Source organism: Aythya marila (genome assembly GCF_965140915.1).
Source record: "Aythya marila genome assembly, chromosome: 4".
In the NCBI taxonomy this organism is placed as follows: Eukaryota; Metazoa; Chordata; class Aves; order Anseriformes; family Anatidae; genus Aythya; species Aythya marila.
This window is the reverse complement of record NC_139045.1, coordinates 45,707,335-45,728,941: the sequence shown is the minus strand read 5'-3', so window position 1 is coordinate 45,728,941 and position 21,607 is coordinate 45,707,335. Positions and strand designations below refer to the sequence as shown.

General features: G+C 41.0%; 1 protein-coding gene across 1 annotated transcript in view; it reads left to right on the top strand.

Moving 5' to 3' along the window:
* Positions 1 to 6,421: 6,421 nt before the first annotated feature.
* Positions 6,422 to 21,607, top strand: part of PRKG2 (protein kinase cGMP-dependent 2) — a 30,547-nt gene continuing 15,361 nt past the window's right edge. Inside the window, exons 1-6 of the mRNA XM_082758666.1 lie at positions 6,422 to 6,874; positions 9,764 to 10,285; positions 16,699 to 16,865; positions 17,287 to 17,400; positions 20,003 to 20,108; positions 21,396 to 21,459. Of these exons, the coding sequence (XP_082614792.1) occupies positions 9,777 to 10,285; positions 16,699 to 16,865; positions 17,287 to 17,400; positions 20,003 to 20,108; positions 21,396 to 21,459 (960 nt within the window). The 5' untranslated portion in view covers positions 6,422 to 6,874; positions 9,764 to 9,776. The remainder of the gene's footprint in view (positions 6,875 to 9,763; positions 10,286 to 16,698; positions 16,866 to 17,286; positions 17,401 to 20,002; positions 20,109 to 21,395; positions 21,460 to 21,607) is intronic.

Genomic DNA, 21,607 nt, shown 5'->3' with positions numbered 1-21,607 from the left:
TAAGCCGAGTGGTAAGATAAAAGACCCTGCTCAGCTACCCTTGTTCAAGAGGCATTTGGATAATGCCCTGAATGTGCTTTAATTTCTGGTTATTTGTTAAGTGGCCTGGCAGTGGGACTCGATGATTTTTGTAGATCCCTTCCAACTGAACTATCCTATCCTAGTCTATTCCTTACATTTTTTCAGCTGCTGTCACCAACTGAAGCACCAGATGTCTGCACTGAACAGAAAAATTAAATATAGCCTCCAGAAAAGCAGTTGGGAAAGGAAAGGAGAACCAAGAGGCAGGGAGGGGAAGTGCAAAGGACCTCAAAGGGCCTGGAAAGTGAGGTTCATCAAGTTCCAGATAGCCTTTGTGTAGGATGTGGTAGTGGTGGTAGACATTTGGCATCAGTATTAGGAGGTACTGGTTGTGTGATTTACCCTGGCGGATGGAGCATTGTGCTCCCCCAGTCTTCAAGGTCTGGAGTTAACCTCCACCTCTGACCTTTGGGGCCTATAGGCACACACATATGTTTAAAAAATTTCTAAATGAACTGCATGAATGAAAAGGTAAAATATAATTTAATTACAATCTTACATATACTTCTGTCAGTACTGCTGTAAGAAATGCTCTCAAATTCGTTGAGTTAAAGAAATAGACAGCTCCCCCACACTGTCAATTAAAAAGTTCCAGTCCAAATGCTTTTTTTTTTTTGTTTTTGTTTTTATGTTTGTGCTATCTCTGCTTCTGTGACCTCCTGTAGGACACAGATAGACAGCTGTTTGTTTATTCACATGGGTCCAGCAAGACATTTTTACCATATGTTCCTCTTGCTTATTTCTGTTTTTCTTTTTTTTTTTTTTTTTTTTTTCTTTCAGGCTAACAGGCCTGTCACATCACAGAGGAAGAAAAACCATGCATGGTCATAAGCAAGAGTCAGTTTGTCCAGATAAAGGGATGGAGTTGGGCAGCAGTGAAGAAGGCTGACATGGTAAGTACACGGTCATATACAGCCAAGCCATGGGAAAATACTATACATGTAATTCAGGACAGAAAAATGTTTAAGTGCGTGCCTGCCTAGTGCATTCAGTCTGAAAAAAATATGCCACCTCCCTAAATTCTGCTAGCCTTTTTTTGCAGATGTAGTAGTTATGTTCTTTATGAGCTATAAGTTGTGATTTCTCTATTCCACTGTCTCACAGACATCTCAAATGTCATGTCTCTATCTCCCTTGTCACATGCAAGCCTACCTCTGATTCTAGCTCCCCATTTTTCTGGTCCCTGTAATTGACATTTATCTTTCTATGCTGTCTTATTAGGCTTGGGATTTGTTTTCCTAGCTTTCAGGTGCCTTTCTGCAGTGCCCTGGTCACGTTAACCACAGAAGGGCACCTAGCCACATGTGTGAGATTGTAAGCCATGTTCAGAGCACCACGTGCTGAATTGCCTTGCTGGATAAAGACAGGGCAGAGCCACTCACAGAACTCAGTTACTTCCTACTTTTTTTTTTTTTTTTTTTTTTTTCTTTTTAGCATACTCAGCTTCCTCTACGAATCTCAAGTTAAGTTCTCCCAACCTGGAAATAAAACTAGCTTTCTTGTTTTTTTTACTGTTGCTTATAAATGCCTCAGGGCTGGCAAGGTACGGTATATTGTCTCTTAGTTCTGCACTGAACTGCCCTCAGTGACTATATATTTATTGTTTGTTTCCATTTATTTTCTTAGAAACGTTAACACAAAAAAAGACTCTGTCTGCTCAAGGGAACACAGAGAGGCTGAATGAAGAATTTGAATGGGAAAGATTGTTCTGTAGACTATTTTGTGAGATAGAGAAGTTGTAGTCATTGTGTGCTTAGAGGAGAGAAAAAAGAAGAGGTTTCAAAGGTCTTGACAAGGTGTGTGAAAGGCGTGTGGAACCAACAGCCTGTACAGTAGCACGGGGTGGCATTCCTGACTCAGGTCAGCCAGTTCTTGTGCTTAAAATGATGTACAGCCTAAAGTATCTCACTGAATCACGCTATTGAGAAGCTCTGGAGTAGTATGCTTATCACAGAACTTGTCTTAAGTCTTTTATTAGCATGTCAGCTGTGGGAACGTCTGGGGAGATTAATTAGTCTGATTTGTCCCATGATATCCATAGTCACAGGATTCAAAAATGTAGCTGCCCTGTGTCTCTATATCCACAGCAGGGTGACTTTAGTGCTCCATCATGTCAATCTGATTTTGCCTCCAGGTCCCAGTAGAATCTAAATATGTTCGCTGCCCCTGTTAATGGTCATGAGTAGCGATGTCCTATGTAATAAAACTACTAGCTGAATATTTGCCTTGGACATGTGCTTGTAGCATTTTAATCAGATCACCATTGTTAAGGTCACACACTGCACTTAGGCAGGCTACTGTTGTGTAGTTATAAAGCTGCATCTTATGGGTTGCTAGGGGAGGAATGACACAGGCAATTATCACAGGGTCCATGGCAAAGAACATCAGGTAGAGTAACTTAATTAAGGTTGTGTAATGTGTCTGAAACTGGAAAACATCAGCAAGATATAACCCCCCTGGGAAGCTTTGACTTCAAGTGTAAGTGCTGGGTCAAATGCAGGCTTGTTGAAATTGAGACAATATTTCTTCTGTAATACTTGTCCTAAACAGAGGAGATTGTTTCATTTTTACTTCCAGTTCCAAACGCAACACCATGTAAAAGTATCAGAAAACACACAAAAATAATTCCAGTATTGAAGTTGCAATTCTGAAAGGCTGGCCAGGGATAAAACATAACTTTAAAGGTCTTGATTTTCTTATATTGAAATGAGTCCTGTTGCTTTTTGAAGGACATTAGGGACATGTACCATCTCTATAGCACCACATAAGGATTCTGATGCCAGGAGGCTCTGGAGGAACTTTGGACTTGTTTTTTTAAAAAGACAACACATTTTAATTGATGTTGTTTCAGCCATTAAAAATGGTGAATGATGCGTTTATTGGTCCTGGTAAAAAGCCATCCTTTTAAATTACTGATTCAGCAGACTAGCCACAGAATTAAGAACAACATTTTTACAAAGCAAATATGTCTAGCAATCAGAAAGGAAGAATAGCATTACTAATCTGTAATCCCCAACCATTTCATTCTTATCTGCAAGGAAAATATATTTAATAACATTGTTTGTTCTGTTTCAAAATGTCAACTTTATAACAGCAGGGCACAATCTAAAGCTCCATATTTTCATGTTCCTGCTCCTCCCTACTTTATGGTACTAAATTTGATCCAGTTTTTGATAATAGACAGCATTGCAAATGGAAAGGATTATAATTAGGACATACCCATTATACTTTACAGGTTTTATTACTGTCCCAGAGGCTTGCAAATAATTGAGTGGGAATTATAGACTATAGGGCTTGTGCAATACTGGTGTTCTTTTAGTACATGCTGTCCAGGAAATAATTGAAAGTGAAAACCAAGTTGCTTCAGAGCAATTTCAACTCTATCTCCTTTTTATTGTGAGAAAGCCAGACCAAATTCTTTTCCCACCTGGAACAGCCAATAGCCAGGCTGATTTTTGCTTTCCCAGGCTGATTACTTATCACAGATTTTTTTTTTTTTTTTTTTTTTTTTTTTTTTTTTTTGTGCTCGCTAAAGATCTCAGGATGTCTTAGTTTCTCAGGTACCCAGTTGAGATTCAAAGATGCCAGCTACACTTCTGAAGGATGCTCTCTGGGGTGCCAGGCTCTGAGACCCAAGGCTGGCAGGTATCTTTCTCTGTCAGTATTTTAGTGGATGTCTTATTCTGTCAACATTTTTCCTTTATGGCTGCTCTCCTCACACATCCCTCTGCAGAGGCTTAGAGGGGTGTTTGGGCATCTTACAATAGCTCTATGAACACTCAAGGTGGCCAGAGACAGTGCAGGGCTTTGCTGTGTATGGGCTTTTGGAGTCTTCTCCAGGTCCACTGTGACCAGTTAGGCTGCTAAATCAGTGTCCACTTGTTGTGAAGCCAGACTGACACCTGGGGGTCCAGAGGATATCTCTCTCCTCCCCCCCACCCCTGTTTATTCCACCTTACCCACACACAACCCCATGCTTCCCATGATGGCCCTTCTCACCTGCCATCACCAGGTCCCCCCAGTGCTTTCTATCTGTCACTGCTGTCACAGGAGCCCCTTTGGGCAGGGAGCTTTGCTTCTGGGCTGCAATTTAAGAAATCTGTCTCCTGTGAAGCCAGACACTGGAAATTAATTTGGGTCAACAACAAAGTCAGTCACTCAGTCCTTGATGCACATACCTAAGTTACACTACAATAGGTATTTTCATTTAAGTGGGGTAGTTTTTTGGCATTTCTGTATGGGGAGAGGAAGGAGGAATTCTCCTTTCTCAGTCAAAATGTCTTTGACCCATGAATGCAATTACAGGTTATCTGAAAAGACACACCTCTTGATAGACTGATTTCTACTTGCATCATCTGTAAAAGGCTCTGTTTGATTTCTGCAACTTCATGCTGGTCCAGAACCTCATTATGACTGCTGAACCCAACAACCTGCAGCACTGATCTCTAGATCCTGTATTTTTCAGTTTCCATCTGTTCTGGAATATAAAGCTGGGTGATTGCTGGTGACTTTCTGTTGAGGTGAGTCACCTTTGAGCTGGTCAAGTAACAGCATGACCTCCAACTCCCCAAACCTAAGCTATAGTACACTCATGCTAACCTGCTCAAAAGGCAAAAGAAAAACCCCAAATAAAGCTAGAACAAGTAGCCAGAAAAGCAGATTTTGAAGTTTTTGAACTAACTAGTGCCACATCAAGTTCATTCTGAGTCTAGATTGAACCAAGAATTCCTAGCTGTATCCCCCTCATACTGCCACCCTGGAATGCTATCTGGTAAGAGGCTCTGTAACACATACCAGACGTTTTTTAGAATAGGACATCTTGGGATTTCTAGCTCTAGCTAATATTGCTGGCTCTGTATACTCTGGAGTTTCTTTACCAGGTTAGTTTTCTAGAGCGTGTTTCCACCTTCCCCCTGCACCCCACCTTAGTCTTTGTAATATCTTTTCCACCTTACATGTTCCCAAATTGAGAGTCAATAGGGAAGAAAAAAACAAACACATCTGAAGCAGCTTGGGCTATGTTGCTCTTTCAGAACTGATTCCTATGCACACTAGTGAGGATGTTATGCATAAGACATAAGTCAGTACTATTGTGCTAGGGAACAGCAAGAGGAGAGGTGCTTTCTAAGAGAACATGAGCCACAAGCCAGGCAGGTGAAAGGGACACAGAAACTGGACAGCCAGCAGGGCAAGGGCCTTACTGTCCAGGGTCCGGTGCAACAGTACCTGAGTGAAGGAGCCCAGCAGAACCAGAGATCATGGCCAGTCCACAGGATTTGGCAATATCAACATGATGAGGCAGATCCAAGGTCAAGCCAAAAAATCATCTCATACGTAAGGTTTAAGATGAAGGAGCAAAGACCCTTGGCTGAGCTTAAATAGAGCTCCTGGACCCATAACTGTGGGGAAGGGGCTCCAGTGAGGGTGGTCAGGGCCATTAAGGGTTATGAGAGCCTTCAGGGCCTTGACAGTGTATTCCTTTCAGAGCTTTGCCACTCACTCCTGTTTGTTCATAGACTACTTGTTTCATTTCTCTGTTTGGGACTGTGCTGTCCTTGCTTTTGTTACCTCATCTAGTGTGATTGCAAACACTTAAAATAGGAAGTCTTGTTCCTTCCATGCCTGCGCAGAAACAAGTGTAGGAGGGCCTTTGTCTTGCCTGAGTCTTTTGATAATAAAGCGTGTAGTATCTTAGACAAGTGTGCTCCTGGCAGGATTGCCACAAAAACATACACTTTTGCAACAGGAAAAGAGGATGCTGACAAACTGCTGTACGCCTCGGTGGATGTGACAGATTTTGACTTTCAGAGCACAAGCAATTGCTGAGGCATGTTTTCTCATCAAATGCTTCTCCTCTGATCACTACAACATTGGCATTCGGAGGTTGTGAGTAGGCAGCAAAATGTACAGCCGCTGTTTATTTATAATCCTGTCTTTTGTAATCGAGAACTAGATTGTAAGTAAATGTGTGCAGCTCTCCTCAGAGGGGTCCTGTGAGTCTACGTGAGCTGCTTCGCTGCAACCCCAGGCAGGGACTGCAGCAGCCACGCTGAACACGGATGTCTGTTAAAGTCAAAGGGGGATTTACAGGTGGGGAAATTGGCGTTTGCTCATGTGATGGAGTTGCCTGGAATATTTATGTGATTGATATGCCTATGTGGAGGTTTTTCACCGGTGGGGCTGTCAGGATGTAGAAGGGAAAACAGGAGGGATTTCAGGGGCAGTGTGAAAACCACTGACAGGGTATTTCTCCTCCAGTGCTGGCAGCTTTGGGCAGCAATTCTGAGTTTGTGAGTGGGGCAAAAAATAATCTGAGGTGAATGTAAAGACACTCCAAAGAGGAGCAGTGAAGTATAGAGAAGAAAATCAGAGACCCAGAGTCCTAGAGGCTACAGCTTGGGGTCAGACTGAGCCTGCCTGACAGCGCCAGTAGGAGCAGCGTGTGTGCAGCTCCTCGGCTGTTGTGAAATCCTTTCACTCAGCGTTTGGCACTGTTAGAGCCAGCACTCCTCGAAGAGAAGAAGCTGTGTGGAAGCACCATGGAGGCACCTGCCGGGAGTGACCCACCCCTGTGAAACCAGGACAAGGGGGCAGCCAAAGAGCTCCAGCCTACCCGAGGACGGACCCGTGGACAAGCGAGGGGGCTGCAGCAGGCAGGAGGGCTGCGTGCCGCCACCCGGGAGCTGATCGGTGAGCGAGGGCTGCAGGATCCCTGCAGCAGCTCAGCTGCCCACCCGTGAGACACGCCAGGCCCTCTCTCCGGCCCAGAGCCCCCTCAGCACCGAGGCCCCGGGTGAGTACTGCTGCTTCCCCACCCGCCTCCGCTGCACCTCCTGGCCACCCGTGACGGGCAACGAGCACAGTGACGGGCAACGATCACAGCGTGCGGTGGCGTTTCCACCCACCTCAGCTCTGCAGAGGCATCGGGCTGAGCCTGCCAGGTGAGAGCAGCCCCGTGAGGAGGCCGGGGGGGTCTTGGCAGAGGCACCAGCCCAGTCTGGCTGTGGTTTGCAAGCACAGCCTGGACACCCAGCACTGGCTTGGGCTGAATCTGCCGAGTGGTCTGCGTCCTCCTCTCCAGGTAGGGTGAGTCTTTCCGCTCTCCAGCCCTGTCTTGGCCAGTGATGGACCCACAGAGGATGTGAGATGCTTTGTAGGAAATGAACAGGGCATGCTCTCTTTTTGTCTCTTCGCTTACAGGTGAAGACTGCTCAAACCTTTGAGGTGTAATGTTTTGAGTTCTCTGTTAAATTGCTTACTGTCGTGCTGAATTTTACTGCCTGGCTTTTCTTGAGTCCTGTTTATATGTGGCCTTGAGAGTTTCCTATACCAGCAGCCAATAAAGGGCACTGCATGGAAACAGTAAGATCTCAATGTTTGCTGCATTGTGCACTGCCTATTAAATTTTGCACATGCGACTGGAGAAGTTCCTGTGTTTTCACTCTAGTTCATTTGTTACATTATAAACTTTAACCTCCGAGTCATCAGCTCTTTATTTGGTAAACCTGTTGTGCTGCTGCATTCAATCTTCGTACTGTGTTTTCCTGTGCCTTAGGCATTCACCCTATCCTTTTTCAGAGGTCATTTTTTAAGTCTGGGATGGCCTTTTTGAAATGTGGTGAATGCTACTGCATGTAGTGTGGGAGGCTGTTGTGTGTGCTAGCAATATTTCCAGTAATCTTCATTTTCACCTACGTAACAAAACAGTTTAGTTTTATTGCGTGCTGAGATAGGATTTTTGGTTGAGCCATAGGCATTAATAAAAAAAAAAAGTCCCTCTTCAGAGATGAGTTGATTTGGTACCTTGAAGTGCAAGTTGCTTAAATTCTCTTCTGAAGTACTGATTTATGTGTGATAAACTTTATTAACAGCATAGTGCTGTCATCACGCCAAAGCACCATGCAGCAATACTTCTATAAAACTTAGTAAAATACTGTCTTGATAAGGCAAAGATTGGAATCCAAGGGAAAAAATCTTGTTTCACCTGAGACAGGAGTCTTCTCTGCCTCTGCTATAGCAAGGTACAATTTAACAGGCTTCATCAGGAACCTGAGCAGGCTTTTTTTGAAAAACCTCTGTGTGGTGCCTGGGCAATACAACCCTAAACTCATTCCTTCTCTCCCAGCAGAGATCTCTGTAGGCTCAAACTACACCAAGCTGTGACCTGGCACTGTTGTGGTCCACATGTGGGATCTGGAAACAGACATTGCTCCAAGATTGCTTCTGGCATGCAGTGGGTTAATGGTTGTTGAATACTGGACCACTAAAAGAAGTGTGCTAGTTTTTTTTCCCCCCTATATGCATGGATCGAATACACTCTGACCTAAGCAGCAGATATTGCTTCCTTGCTTCTCTTAAAACAATAGAAGATATGCCAAAGCTTGTGTCCAGGGAAGAAGGCAGGTCACTTTGTAAACCCTCTGATTGCAACAAGGGCTGGGAGAGCAAGTGTTCCAACAGGAATCCAAGCTCTTTTTTCCTGGTCACTTTTCCTGAGTAGATGACAGAGAGGAACAGTTTTCCATGAAAGCTGATCGTTCCTTGACAGCAGTAGCTGCTGTGACACTAACAAGCCTGAGCCAGCTTTTAAAGTTTAAGAGCTCCAGAACCAATGCCAGCTGCCTGCTCTTGGTGGGAGTACATCAGGTCAAACTGTGTTCAGCTCTCAATTTGTTATCAAAGGACAGCAATGTTGTTGAAACTTTTGGAGTGGGTCCTGTATGAGGAAGGACTGATTAGGGTAGAACCCTTTTTTTCTGGGAAAGAATTCAGACACACATTAAGGCAGAAAGGTAGGACAAAAGTTTGCAAAATAGCATAGAAAAGATTAGGAGAGAGATTTTTTTTTCTGAAACTGGCTCCTCCTAACTTTGATTTGTACCTGGTTTTGTGCTGGAAAGAAAAACAAGAGGAAGTTCTTCAGGCAAGCAACAGACCTATGCAATTCCTTGCCACAGTCTCTGCAGATATGAGGTTTACAGGGGTTAGAGGGAAAACAGGACAAGTACAAGGAACTGAGATCTACTGAGGATTAAAAATGCCTATTGGCCTCAGTAATCTGAAATTTGGAACACCATTTCAATCAAGTAGGCTCTACAGTTGTCCTGTTGGTACTCTTTCATGGCAATCTCCTTATGGCCATAGTTGAAGACAGTTTATGAGCCTGCCAGATCCTTGTTTCCTGGTCAGTATGCCTGTTTTTTTTAAGTGTTATTTGCCCATATCTTTACTAAATCACACGTTATTTCAGCCAGACAGATACATACCCACTCGTTGAGTTTGTATGATCAATAGCTATTCCTCAATGGGAAAATGAAAGAACCTTTCTTTTTTCCATTTAGCATATTTCTTGATTTAACAATAGAACATGAACTTTTCTTCTTGATTGTTTTGCTTTTCTTGATTTTTTTCTCTTTATTAGGGTGATAGGAGCTTATATATTTCTTCAACAAACAAAAAGTTACAGCCACTTTTGCTTTGTATCTACCAACCCACCACTTCTTCTTTGCCCTGTATTTCTCTGGCTTTCAGGACTGGGAAGGATGAAAGCCATCGGCTACAATGTTTACTGCAGCCTACCTCAAATTTAGCTGCCAGATAAATAATTACCTGCCCTTTAACAAAAATATTTTACTTCTGGCTGTGTAACTAAGTAATATTGCAAATGTGTTTTTGCACCTAGGTCTCTGGACAAAATGGGGAACTTGTCAATGAAACCCAAGCACCTGAGACAGCCAGATAGACACGTAGCAAACCTCTCTATTGGTTGTGCTGGCAACTATAAGTTTCTGAAGGACCCAGGTCTAGGTATCCATGTGACTGGGCAAGCTGATGTTCTTTGCAGCAGGGTGGTTGAACTGGAAAAGGAGCTGAAAAGAAAAGATGAAGAGTTACAAGAAGGTCAAAGTCTTGTTGCTGAGCTTCAGGAGCAGCTGGCTATGCAGACTAAGGTCATAGCAGAACTCACCAAGGAACTTCAGAGCAAGTGTATACAGCTGAACAAGCTGCAGGATGTTATTAATACTCAAGGAGAACACTCTCTTCAGCCTTCTCCATTTAGAGCAACTCCAAAGAATCAAGTCTCTGCTGACAGGAGGAAAGGAGCTAAGGAAGGTGTATCTGCAGAGCCAACAACACAGCTGTATGATTTGAGCAAGCAAGCTAAGTTTTCCTTTGAAAAATCAAGAGTCCAAAAGGATTTCAGGTAAGCTTATTGCAGAGGGGTTGTATGTTTGTGTTACAGGAATATAGCTGCGATCCCAATGATACTGTCTTTGTGAAAAATTACAATTTGAGTACCCAATTTTTTTTTGCATAGCTTTTGTCACTATGGTAGTTAGATGCTCGCTGGATTTCCATTTAGCTTTCAACCAAGAATCATCTGCATCCCCCTAACTTCAGATCAAGTGGTGGGTGGCATCTGCATCTTCACTTTTAGCCCCTTCAGTGTTTGTCTTTACCGTCAGCTAAGCAGAACCCGAGTCTCAGGTCCAGGTTTGCCTACTGCTTAAAGTTTAAGCTGTTCTCTGGAGTACTGATGGGCAGAAGGCTAGATGTCCTCACACAGGGGTGAATTCTTAGTCCTACCTTATGGATGGCTTAGGAAGGAGCAGGTGGCCTCAGTTCAAGTGCAGCATAGACACCAGTTCTCAGCTGTGTACTAGCTTTGTCAGCCCGGGGTCAACTCACTCTTGCAAACTATAAGAATTGTTTTTTACAGCATAATTAACCTGTTAGTAGCTTCCTCCTCTTCCCCCAGATTCAGTCCTTGTTAAGGAACCCATTTTAACTTTTTCCGCTTTGAATCGTTACACTTCTAGCCTCTACAGAAGACAGAAGGAGCAGCAGTTGCAGCTCACCTTGTGGATAATTTTCAGACTAGTATTCTTACCCATACTGTAGACCCTCTTTTACCTTACAGTTATCTGATTTAATATCATGATAGCCAGCAAATATGTGGACTTCAGCCTGCAAACAAAGTGTCTCCTCTTTGTGGGGAGCTTTATTATTTTGAGGAGTCCATGACACATTTGAACCTGTACCGCAGTAGAACTAGGAGTTATCAGGCTCAATGTAGTTGTCATCCATCCTGTGTTATATCCTCAAAGCTATCTTTCGAGCCTGAAGGGCTGCCTGAATCACCCTGAGGAGCTTAAAGCTTCAGCAAACAGTGTTTTTCTGTGTATGAGAACTAAGGGAACTGTAATTACAACTTGTGATAAAATGTTACTACCTATCTTCTTGGCATAACCCTTGTGCTGAAGTCCACCAGATTGTTTTTTAGGGTGCTTTCAGAAGTAGAATTGTAATAACACTGCAGAGTGAAGCACAGGACAGAATGATTTACCAAGTGCAGCACAGACTTCACCATTCAGTACAAAAGCAAGTATTGCAGCTTATGCAGTCTAAGCATAATGGTGATCATACAATAGATTAGAGAGCCAGGAATTTTCTGTCTTGATTCAGTGGCCAAGCAGTTCTAACACTGCCATTTTTCTTGAATGCCATCTTCATTTTCTTGTCTTCCTAAACAATGGCATGAAACAGAAAGGATAAAGGAGAACTGGTCATTTCATTTTCCCTCCCTTTTATCTTTAACAGTCTGGTTCAAAATAGTTATGGTAGGGCTCCCACAGATCCATAACAATTTAGAATACATCATTCCTGTATTGATTTGATCTTGACTGTAGTGGAAACAACTCTTAGTATTCACTGCAAAAGCACTAAAAACAGACCACCCTACTCTCCTCCCCACCATTTCCAGCTTTTGTGTTATTCTTTTCACCTTACTTCCTTCTGTTCAATGCTATCCATGTTTCCTTCATTTGCACCTCATTTTTAATTTTAATGGCCATCACAGAAGATGAGAATTCAGCTTTCATTTGTCTGCTAATTACTGTCCTGAGTGTAAGTAATTTTATAGTGAAGTTGAACTCATCATTTGTTTCATTACACACTGCTAGTAAGTGCATCAACTCTGCCAGAGTAATTAGCATGAGAGAATTAGCTATGTTGCTCCCTAAGCTGAAGTGAGAAAAAGTAAATAAATAAATAAATAAATTTGGAAATGCAACCAAAACTTCAGCTTTTAACACTAAATATTAATGGAACATTTGTTGTAGCAGACTCAAGAGCTCACGTGAACTTATTTCTTGGCAGGATTATGAATGAAGAAAAGTATATCATAGAATCTTAGAGTATCTTTATTAAATCAGAAGAGCTAGAATTAGGAAAAATGATTTCTAGGGTATCCTCTGTATTCGATAGATCATGCCAGAGATTAAATTACCTTTTCTTACATTATTAAACTCAAACTCAACTTCATATTTTACCCATTGTTCTTAAATTACCAAGTAATCTTCCATAATTAACCATTTTCTAGATCTATTTTTGGTAGGATATAAAATGGCAATATATCCAAGTTTTATTTGTAGATCTAGGGACATAGTTCAATAGTTACTAAGACAATTAAAAAGCTGATTATGGACTCTTAATAGCATTACAGCAACAAAACTTATTTTTTTTAAGTGGTGCTTTGTAGTAGTGTTTTTTTGTTTTGTTTTGTTTTGTTTTTTTAAAGTCTGAAAAGTAAAGTAGAGGCATGTCAGAATAGCTCTGGTTTTATATACACTTGCAACTGTCTCCAAGAGTTCATGGCTGAGGCTCTGAAACTTTAGCCTGCATTGTGGACAGAATTCTGCTATGCTGTTGAAGTGACTCTGTTCAAATATCTTGGGCTTTGAAAGACAAGAAACTTAGACTAAAACCACCAAGAACTGGTGCCTTGAATTAATGTAGCTGCAGTACACTATCAAAAACTCATTTCCTGTGGAATAATGCTCATTTGCAAGTTGGCATGTTTTTTTTCTGTTGCAGTCATTATTTGTTGGATATATGTCCTTTGGACAGCTTTTAAACTCAGAAAAAAAGTTTAGTATCTTTATCAAAAAGCTATTTTATAAACTCACATACATGATACGCACCAAGGGAACAAATTAGACTTTACTCAGGGAATCAAGTAATGGGTGAAGACTTCTCTCAGACTTCTAGGATGAGGTCTGTCTTCTGATGCAATAGTGACCAAGCTATCTTTTGATCTTCCAAATGCTTCAGAAGTGAGGAAATAACACCAGAAGTGCTAGAGGCATAGTAGTGCTGTGTCCATCACCTAGGTAAGCCTGTGATACACGTGCACTTGTTGAAGTCATCCCCTTGCAACTGAGATAAAATGCCTAGAGGTTCAAGCATTTGGTTTCCTTACACAGGTTGTAAATACTTCAGTTGGCATTCATAAAAGGACAAAGTCTAACCTTGACTGTCTACAGAGTTCTGTCCATCGTGTTTAAAAAAAAAATGTTTCTTTATCTTAGCAGTGGCTATAGGAGCTTTTAGAGTTGTTAGTGTAAGCAGCTGCTTCCCCTTTATAGAGTAAGGATTTAATGGAGCCCTGAGGGGAGAATAAAAACCTATCTCACATTTAACAGTTATGTCTCCTACCAGTCAATACCAACAGAAATCCAAGCTCTCTCATCACTAGGACACAATTAGATTGAGGGAAATCAGTGCTTCCTGAAATATGTCATGCCCTTAACCTGTGGGATGACAGGTATCTCCTCGTGGGAGGGAATTCACTACTGTTCATGGAAAGATGTTTTTGAACTGTCAAATGGTATTTATGGGAGTGTGACTGTTTTGACAAGGGCCGCAAGGAACATTGGTAAAATAGCTAACAGCAGGGAAGGGAACCAAGCCTGGACAGGACTGCTATAGCATAGCTCAAGCAGTGCAGTAAAGGAAAGTTCTGCTAGTGGTGGGACCCAGAAATACCTCAGGAACACCAGAACAGTTGTATGGAGCTGTGCATCCCCTTTTTAGCCTCTAGAAAGAACAGTGCAGTAACTGGTACAAATATAATATCAAGTGTCACCTGTCCTTTCAGGACAAGTAATTATTTCCAGCAGGTCTTAAAGCTAAGGTAGGTGTAGGGGAAACAGAGAAAAACAAAACAATATGTACTGCGCTGGATGCCTATGAAATGAGCAGGCAACTGACTGAAGAGCTCGAGGCATGATTATGATACTTCTAGGTCCTTTGCTTAGTAGCCCACTGCACTTCCTGAACCAGCAGCATCAGAAGATTCAGTATTTCTGCAAGCTTTAGTGCTTGCTCTTAAGTATCAGTTTATAAGCCATTACTGTATTTTATTGCAGTATAATGTGCATGATGCAGGCCAGGATAAATTAAATAAGCAAGGTCATTTTCAGCAGAAAATCAAGTTAGAGACTATATTCTAATAATGCTGTTGCTTTCAGGAAAAGCTAAATTATTATCTCTATTTCTAAACACAATCTTAACCATTACTGCTTGATTTTATTTTCTTGCCTCTTGTCATTACCATTACTGATTTTCAGACATTATATGCCTAGTAACATGTTAAGTCTACCTCTGTTCATTCCTGATTTCCCTCAGGAAACTTTCCCACATTACCTACGTTTGATGAAAGCTTTGCCTTGTTTTACAAATAGAAGCAAGAGGAAGCCTTAGATGTTCCAGAAAGCTGTGAAGGTGTTAATTTTGTTAGGCAGTTTGCCTACACCAGCATAATAGGAACAAAGGGACTTGAAAGCAGAATGTAACTTTCACTGCAGCAGTAAGAAAAATCACTCAGTAATTCCATAAAAGATTTATCAATGCAGCGTTTGTTTAAATGCATTCATTTCTGGCATGCATTCAAAGCACTACAAGGCTTTTTACAGGAAGCCCTTGACCTAGAGCATGTGTCAGTCAATCAGACTTCACAGGCTGCCCAATGTGTACACAGAGCCAGCTTTATCTCAGTTGATCACTCATTGTTAGTCAGTTCAGCCAGCTTTGATTTTTCCACATTCTCTCCTTCTTAAAATCCAGCCGCTGAGATCTTCTATCAGCTGGAAAAATACACTGATCTTGTTTTTAAAACATCCTTTTCTATATCAACATTTCCCACTCCAGGAGACAGTGCAGAGACAGCATCGCAGGGAGCAGTAAGAACATGGCTGGTCCCCAGGGAAAAGCAAGCCAGGAGCCTCAGATGACCACACAGCACCCTCTCTGACCAGGGTACCATCCCACAAGGGCCAGACAGGTTAGGCAGAGCAGGGTGGTGATGACAGCACCCAGCATAAATCCCATCCAAGAAGTGATCAGTCCAAGTGCAAGCTCTAGCCAGGAAACGTAAGCAAAGTACTAACAGTGTGGTGCCAAAATCCCTCTAAAAGACAAAAATAAATCCCTATAACATAACTCAAATAAATCCAGACTTCCCAGACCTGAGTGTAAATAGAGTATACATGCCAATGGAGCAGTGGGTGTGTGAATGGAGGTCCCAGGTGAGGATGATGAGGTGATGGCCTGTTACTGCCAGTGGGGTCCTCACAGGCTGCTCCTTGATCTCCGGTGTGCCTGCTTTACATGCCTTTTGTCCGACTTTTGTGAATACCCCAAAGCTTTTCCAAAGACATTTCAATAAATCCACCCTGTATAGTTGTACTTCGCCAGGGGCATGCTTAGGGAAGACTTCTCCCCTGTCTGCTCCTTCTTAAGGAGACAGGGCCAGTTTGTCATCCCAAATGGGCAGACCACTACCACACTTTTACACAGGTAGGAGCACTTATGCTGTTGTTTTTTTTTGTCATCCACGCAGAGAAAGTGGATACAGCAGAGGTAGGCAGAGTTTTGTGTGTAGGAAGATATAGTACAAAGAGCAGTGCTGAAGGGAGCTGCGTTAATCCTAGCCCTCACCCCTGCCCACCCCTTACACCCTCTATCCTGGGTTTATTGTGCAAATGTGGGGACAATGTTCAGCAGGTACTCTGCTAGCTGACCTTCCCATGGTGTCCCATTCATGACTTAGTTTAGTAGCTATGACAAGGGAATGCCATAGGATCAATGGCCTTTTGCAGGTTCAGGGCAAGTTCTCAGTTGTTTAATCACAATCATTTACAGCTTGCTTCATTTTTCCCACCACCAATGTCTTTTAACATGTTCCTAAGAACCAGCAGTGCCATGTTAATCATGCTTTGGCATACTTTTTTTCCTTGCTGCTTACTTCGCTACAAAGCAGAAACTCTTCATACCGTCAGTGTTGAATTTAAATCTGTTACTATCATTGGTGTTTTGTTTCTGCTGGCTATTAAGAAAAAAATAGGCTGGAATGTTAGAAAAGTGGACCTGATTTTATAAGAGGTTACCATTTCTGTACAGGCAGAGGTATATGAAGACATACCTTTCCCATTTCATTCCTTCACATAAGCAAGGCTGTATATTTTGGTCGTGCATTGCAGAAAGCACGGTGAGAAACAGTGCGAAACATCTGGAGAGTGTTCCTTTTGCTTGGAGGCTTTTCACATCTAACATGATGCTTTCTTTGATGGGATCATGCAGGAGGAGAGAGGCCATGGTGTGGCACTGCTTCTGGGATGCATGTTAGTTGCAAGGATTGTAATATGCATCAGTGATACTGGTCGTGCTGTCAGTGTTAGAAATTAGACGAAGCATGTTGAGAGGAATGAATGCCTGGTGAATAATATATCCCAGCAGTGCTTGATCTTTGAAACTTTGCTTTTTGATTGAAACCAGTGAGAAGAAGCTCATCACAGACGCCCTGAATAAAAATCAGTTCTTGAAGAGACTGGAGCCTCAGCAAATCCGAGATATGGTGGAATGTATGTATGAAAGGACTTTCCAGCAGGGGAGTTATGTCACCAGACAGGGAGAGCCAGGCAATCACATCTTTGTGCTCAAAGGTGAGTACTGCTTGCCTGTACAATGTGTAAGTGCTAAAACCAGGAAAATAATTTCTAAGTCTTTGCGAGAGACAGGAATGTTGATATCTGCATTCCTAAATCACTCATGCTGGCCCCACTGAGGGCAATGCAAGTTTTATCTGTGAATCAGTGAGAGCAACAAAAAATACCCTAGAAACCTGAACCTTGATTTAATGCTATTTCCTGGTAAAATAAATTGAAGTGCTTCTTCCAGCTCTGAAACTTAGAGGCCAGGAGAGGCTGGTTTATACCTGCGTTTCAAGGCACTGTTTGCATCCTTGCTGCTCCCATTTCTGTGCTTGAGGGAGTTGTGAAGCTAGAAATGCATTGATTTACTTTCCCTCCTCTCTGTGGAACAGAGCTCTGATTTAATGCATATTATCCTGCTGATTTTTGACAGAGGGCAGACTGGAAGTCTTTCAGCAGAATAAACTCCTCTCCTCAATACCTGTGTGGACAGCATTTGGTGAACTAGCCATTTTATACAACTGCACACGGACAGCTTCTGTGAAAGGTATACAAAGTGTATTATAACAATATGGTGTGGACTATTGTGAGGTTCCTGATATATCCAGTTTATCTTTGAAATTGTAATTTAAGAGATGTTAAAATCCTAATTTGAGAGGTAATAGAGTATGTAGGAATTAGTTGCTGTTGTACTTTTTTGTTTCCATATCATTAAGTTATTGAGTCTCACCAAGATCCCTTTACATGTTGCATTTGTGACTGGCATTAAGGAGAAGGTTGAGTTTGATTGTGAGGAAGATCAGGAATTGCTAGGTGAGACATGGTTCTTCTCCATGGAAAATACTGGCTCTTCCTTAGTGCTTACTGTCTGACCAGGATAGAGGTGTGTGCTGCTGAGATACAAATATCCATCTTCCTTTACTAGACTGGGTAATAATTCCTTAAATATCCCTAGATTCATTTTCTAGTCTGCCATATTATTCTGTGACAGACCAGTAAGTGACCAAATAGGATTTTCATTCCTCATCCCCATTTTTCCAATCTCCACCATTCTGTGAAAATAACTCGTGTTTGGAGGCTCATTTCTGGCCTTGTCTCAGTCGAGGAACCTTGAACCACCAGTAAGTATGAAGAGTTCATGCTTACTTAAAAGGGAGCAAATGGAATAAAACAAAAGTTGTTTGCTTTAAAAACTCATGGTCTTTGTTCCTGCACCCAATTTAAGTACTTAATCATTGCTGGCTATGTAGATGGAGTAAGCTCTTTTTCTCTCTTTTTTTTTTTTTTTTTTTTTTTTTTTGTGGCTGCCTGATAAATAGAACAGCATCACTAATGTGATTAGTTTTTGTCCTAGCATTTGAATCTGTTCCCTATTTTTCTTTTTTGCATGCTGTATAGTATTAGCGTTGTAAAGTGATGTTTCAGCATAGTAAGATGTCATGCTGTTTTGGATCTTTATTAGCGTGAATTGTTTTTGAGGCAGGACAAGGTCTCTCCAATTGTTGACAAGAAAGGGTATTTGTATACTTAAAATCCCTCCAGAAATCCACACCTCCCCACTAGCTTTCCTGTGTTTCCTTGTGCTGAAGGAGGAACACTGCAATGCCAAAACTGAGCAGAGCTAGCAAATACGTAGGCGAAAACTCTGATGCGGATGCTGGATCTAGTCAACCCCCTTACCTGCAATGTTTGAAAAGTGACAAGCGAAGGAGTTTAGCCAGACAGCATTTTAATGGCCATGGTTACCCAGCAGCATCTTTATATGCATTAGCTGTATTTGAAACTGAGAACAAGATTTACTGCTGTGTTTCTTTCTAGATTCCTCTTTTTCTGTCTCATCTTTGGAATTGCAGATTTTTGTTTGTTTGTTTGTTTTCTAGCTATGTAATTGGTTTATTTAGTTAAGGTACAAGATACAGGAGATGAAAAGCTTTAATACTTGTCATATTTTCTTAATGGAAAGTAAACTGAAAGATGTTGTTTAGGAGAAAAACAAAACCAAAACAAAACCTTTGCTTTCCCTTCCAGCATCCAGAAACATTTTTTGAGCTCTTTTAATAAATGCCAGTTAAGAGTGTATGTGTACATCAGGATTAAGTACAATGACTGACAACTGACCTGTGCATCTTTTTAAACCTAGCATTGTTCTTTCCTGTAAAAATGGTTTTATGTTTCTGATAAATAGTTGAACTGGGGAAATCAATTGTTATATTTTATTTTCCTGTAGCTTTCTGCAGCATTTTTCCCAGAGAAAAGTTTTATTCCTTCAACTTACAGAAGGAAAACTACTGAGTACAATGTAGCACCTTGAGAGAGAGAAATAGAGAGAGATTAGATTAAATAGAATCACCGTATTTTGTTGAAAGAAATAAAAAGTGCAGCGTATTCTGTTGTGTCAGTGACTGCACACAGAGGCCGCTTAGTTGTTTGCATCTTTGATGCTGGGTCTTGTGAACACTTGCTGCATTAATATTTTTATTACCTTCCTAAATATAGTCAGTAAGCTGTAAGGTTTGTTTTGTTTGCTCTTCTTTCCCTTAGAAAATGGTTAAATTAGAGGAAAATATGTGTGAAGATCATAGGATTAAATGAAATTACATGATTTTCTTCACCTCTGTTATTCCTATCTTCTTCCATATCTCACAAACATGGGCATGTAATCAATCTGAATTAGAGATGGATCTGAGCTGTAGCATTCAACATTTATGTCATACATTTATGTCACGCATACTTCAGCCAAGTTTTCTTCTTTCAGGTCATCTGTTTTACAAATTACATTGGAGTTTTCAAGTGCAAAGTATATCCATGATTAGGAATATATTTTCACGAGCATTCAGCCCTGATTATGCCCATAGCAAATGGCTAGTTGTTCAGGGTTACTCACTCCGTGGGGCTGCTTTGAAAGCGCAAACTGAAGGAGCCATTTGGGAATCTAAGCCTTATTTTAGTGAGGGTTGCTAATGTGGGAGCTGGATTCTTTTAAAAGTCTGATTGCATTAGGTGTTGCAGATTTAAAAATTTGTCCTTGGGCAATTTGTAAAGGCTAGTCTATTTTGTACCATGGCCTAATACTGTAATATCTGCCACCAGATCATAAGGAAATGTTGCTGATTTGTTGTTTTGTTTGGTTTTATTTTGTTTTCTTAAAGCAATCACCGATGTAAAAACATGGGCATTGGACAGAGAAGTGTTTCAAAACATCATGAGAGTGACAGCACAGACAAGGCAAGAACAGTACAGAAGCTTTCTTAGAAGGTAAACCTCATGCATTTGTGTTTCTAAGTACTGGTCTGAGCTAGTTGGTAAGGTGCACAGTAGTATTGTGCTTGTTTCTTACAAAGGGACAAAAAGAGGTGCATTAAGAAATGCAAAGGGCCTTAATAACCTGAATATTTATCTCTTTCAATTTTTTTTAGGATTCACATAATTATTTTGTTTATTTTGACTGTCTTTATCTATTGCATTAGGAAACAGCAGTATCTGCTTGATGAAATGCATGCTTTTAAGTAACGGAACAAATGTATAGGCGGGTTACATGGCTAGAAGTTAAAAGGATGTATTCAATGAAGAGAGTTAATGAAATCGTCCTACTAGAAGTTCATTTGCTGCTGGAGTAGATTAAATAATATATTCTTCATCCCTTGGAGACTTGAATATGAGAACTATGTATCTTTATTTATGAACTCTTTCCAATATAAATTACTACGAAATCTGCAGAGAGGTAAAGGAGAATAATACTCTCTCATACGGGGAATACTGAGAAATGTGCAGTTTTTTCCTTTAGAAGAAATTAAGTTAGAGGTTCCAAATCATAATTAGCTGATTTCATATTTTCTTTTCCTTTAAAAAAGCATCGCCGTTCTGATACAGTTTCAAACTGAGATCTCAAGTCTGGCCTTGCATGTCTTTTTGCATCCATTGCTTGTCTCCATCTTTGGTTTCCACCAGTATTTCTTTGTTGAGCCCACTAGCTAGAAAGCTCCATGATTTCCAAACTTTTACCAGTCAGAGTGCTATGGAGGAGAGGTTTTTCCATTCTTAGCAGCAAGTTCGCTAAGTCATCACAGTAGCTGAATTCTCTTTTAATAGTTACAAAAGTAATAGTGAAGTTTCTAACTTTGTCTGATTTCGCAGTCTCCGCAATGCTTTTCAAAATACATTATTGGAGTATTATAGTGTCTTGTTTTTGCAATGAATGGATTCTGTATGACTGTATGTATAATTTTGAATTTGGGCCATGTGCCTGCTAGAGCTTTTTCTACCTAACAAAATACAAAGGTGATTTACAAACTAAGCAATGTTTGCTACATTTCTATAATTGTGCAAGTTCTGCTTACCTAAAAAGCAAGATGTGAGAGTGTTTTGACCTTTCAAATAAAGATTTAGTGCATGTTTTATATTATGTGTTTTGTATCACAACACCAGTTTAGCTAGTTATAAAGTGTGATTGTACAAATTATATAATGAGAAGAAATCATGGGGAAAAAATGTTAGTCATGTTTTTTGTTTTTTTTTTGGCTTTGCATTTCTGTTTTCTGGTAGTGTGTCCCTCCTAAAAAATTTACCTGAAGATAAACTAACCAAGATCATGGACTGCCTGGAGGTGGTAAGATACTGTTAAGTTTTCCTGAACGGTATTACTGGCATACAATGTGGATATGTAATATTTTCATTTGCCCTGGAATACACACACTGCAAAATGTAAGGGAGAACAGACCTGTCTGTCTTAGGGATGCATCTGACAGCAGCATTTG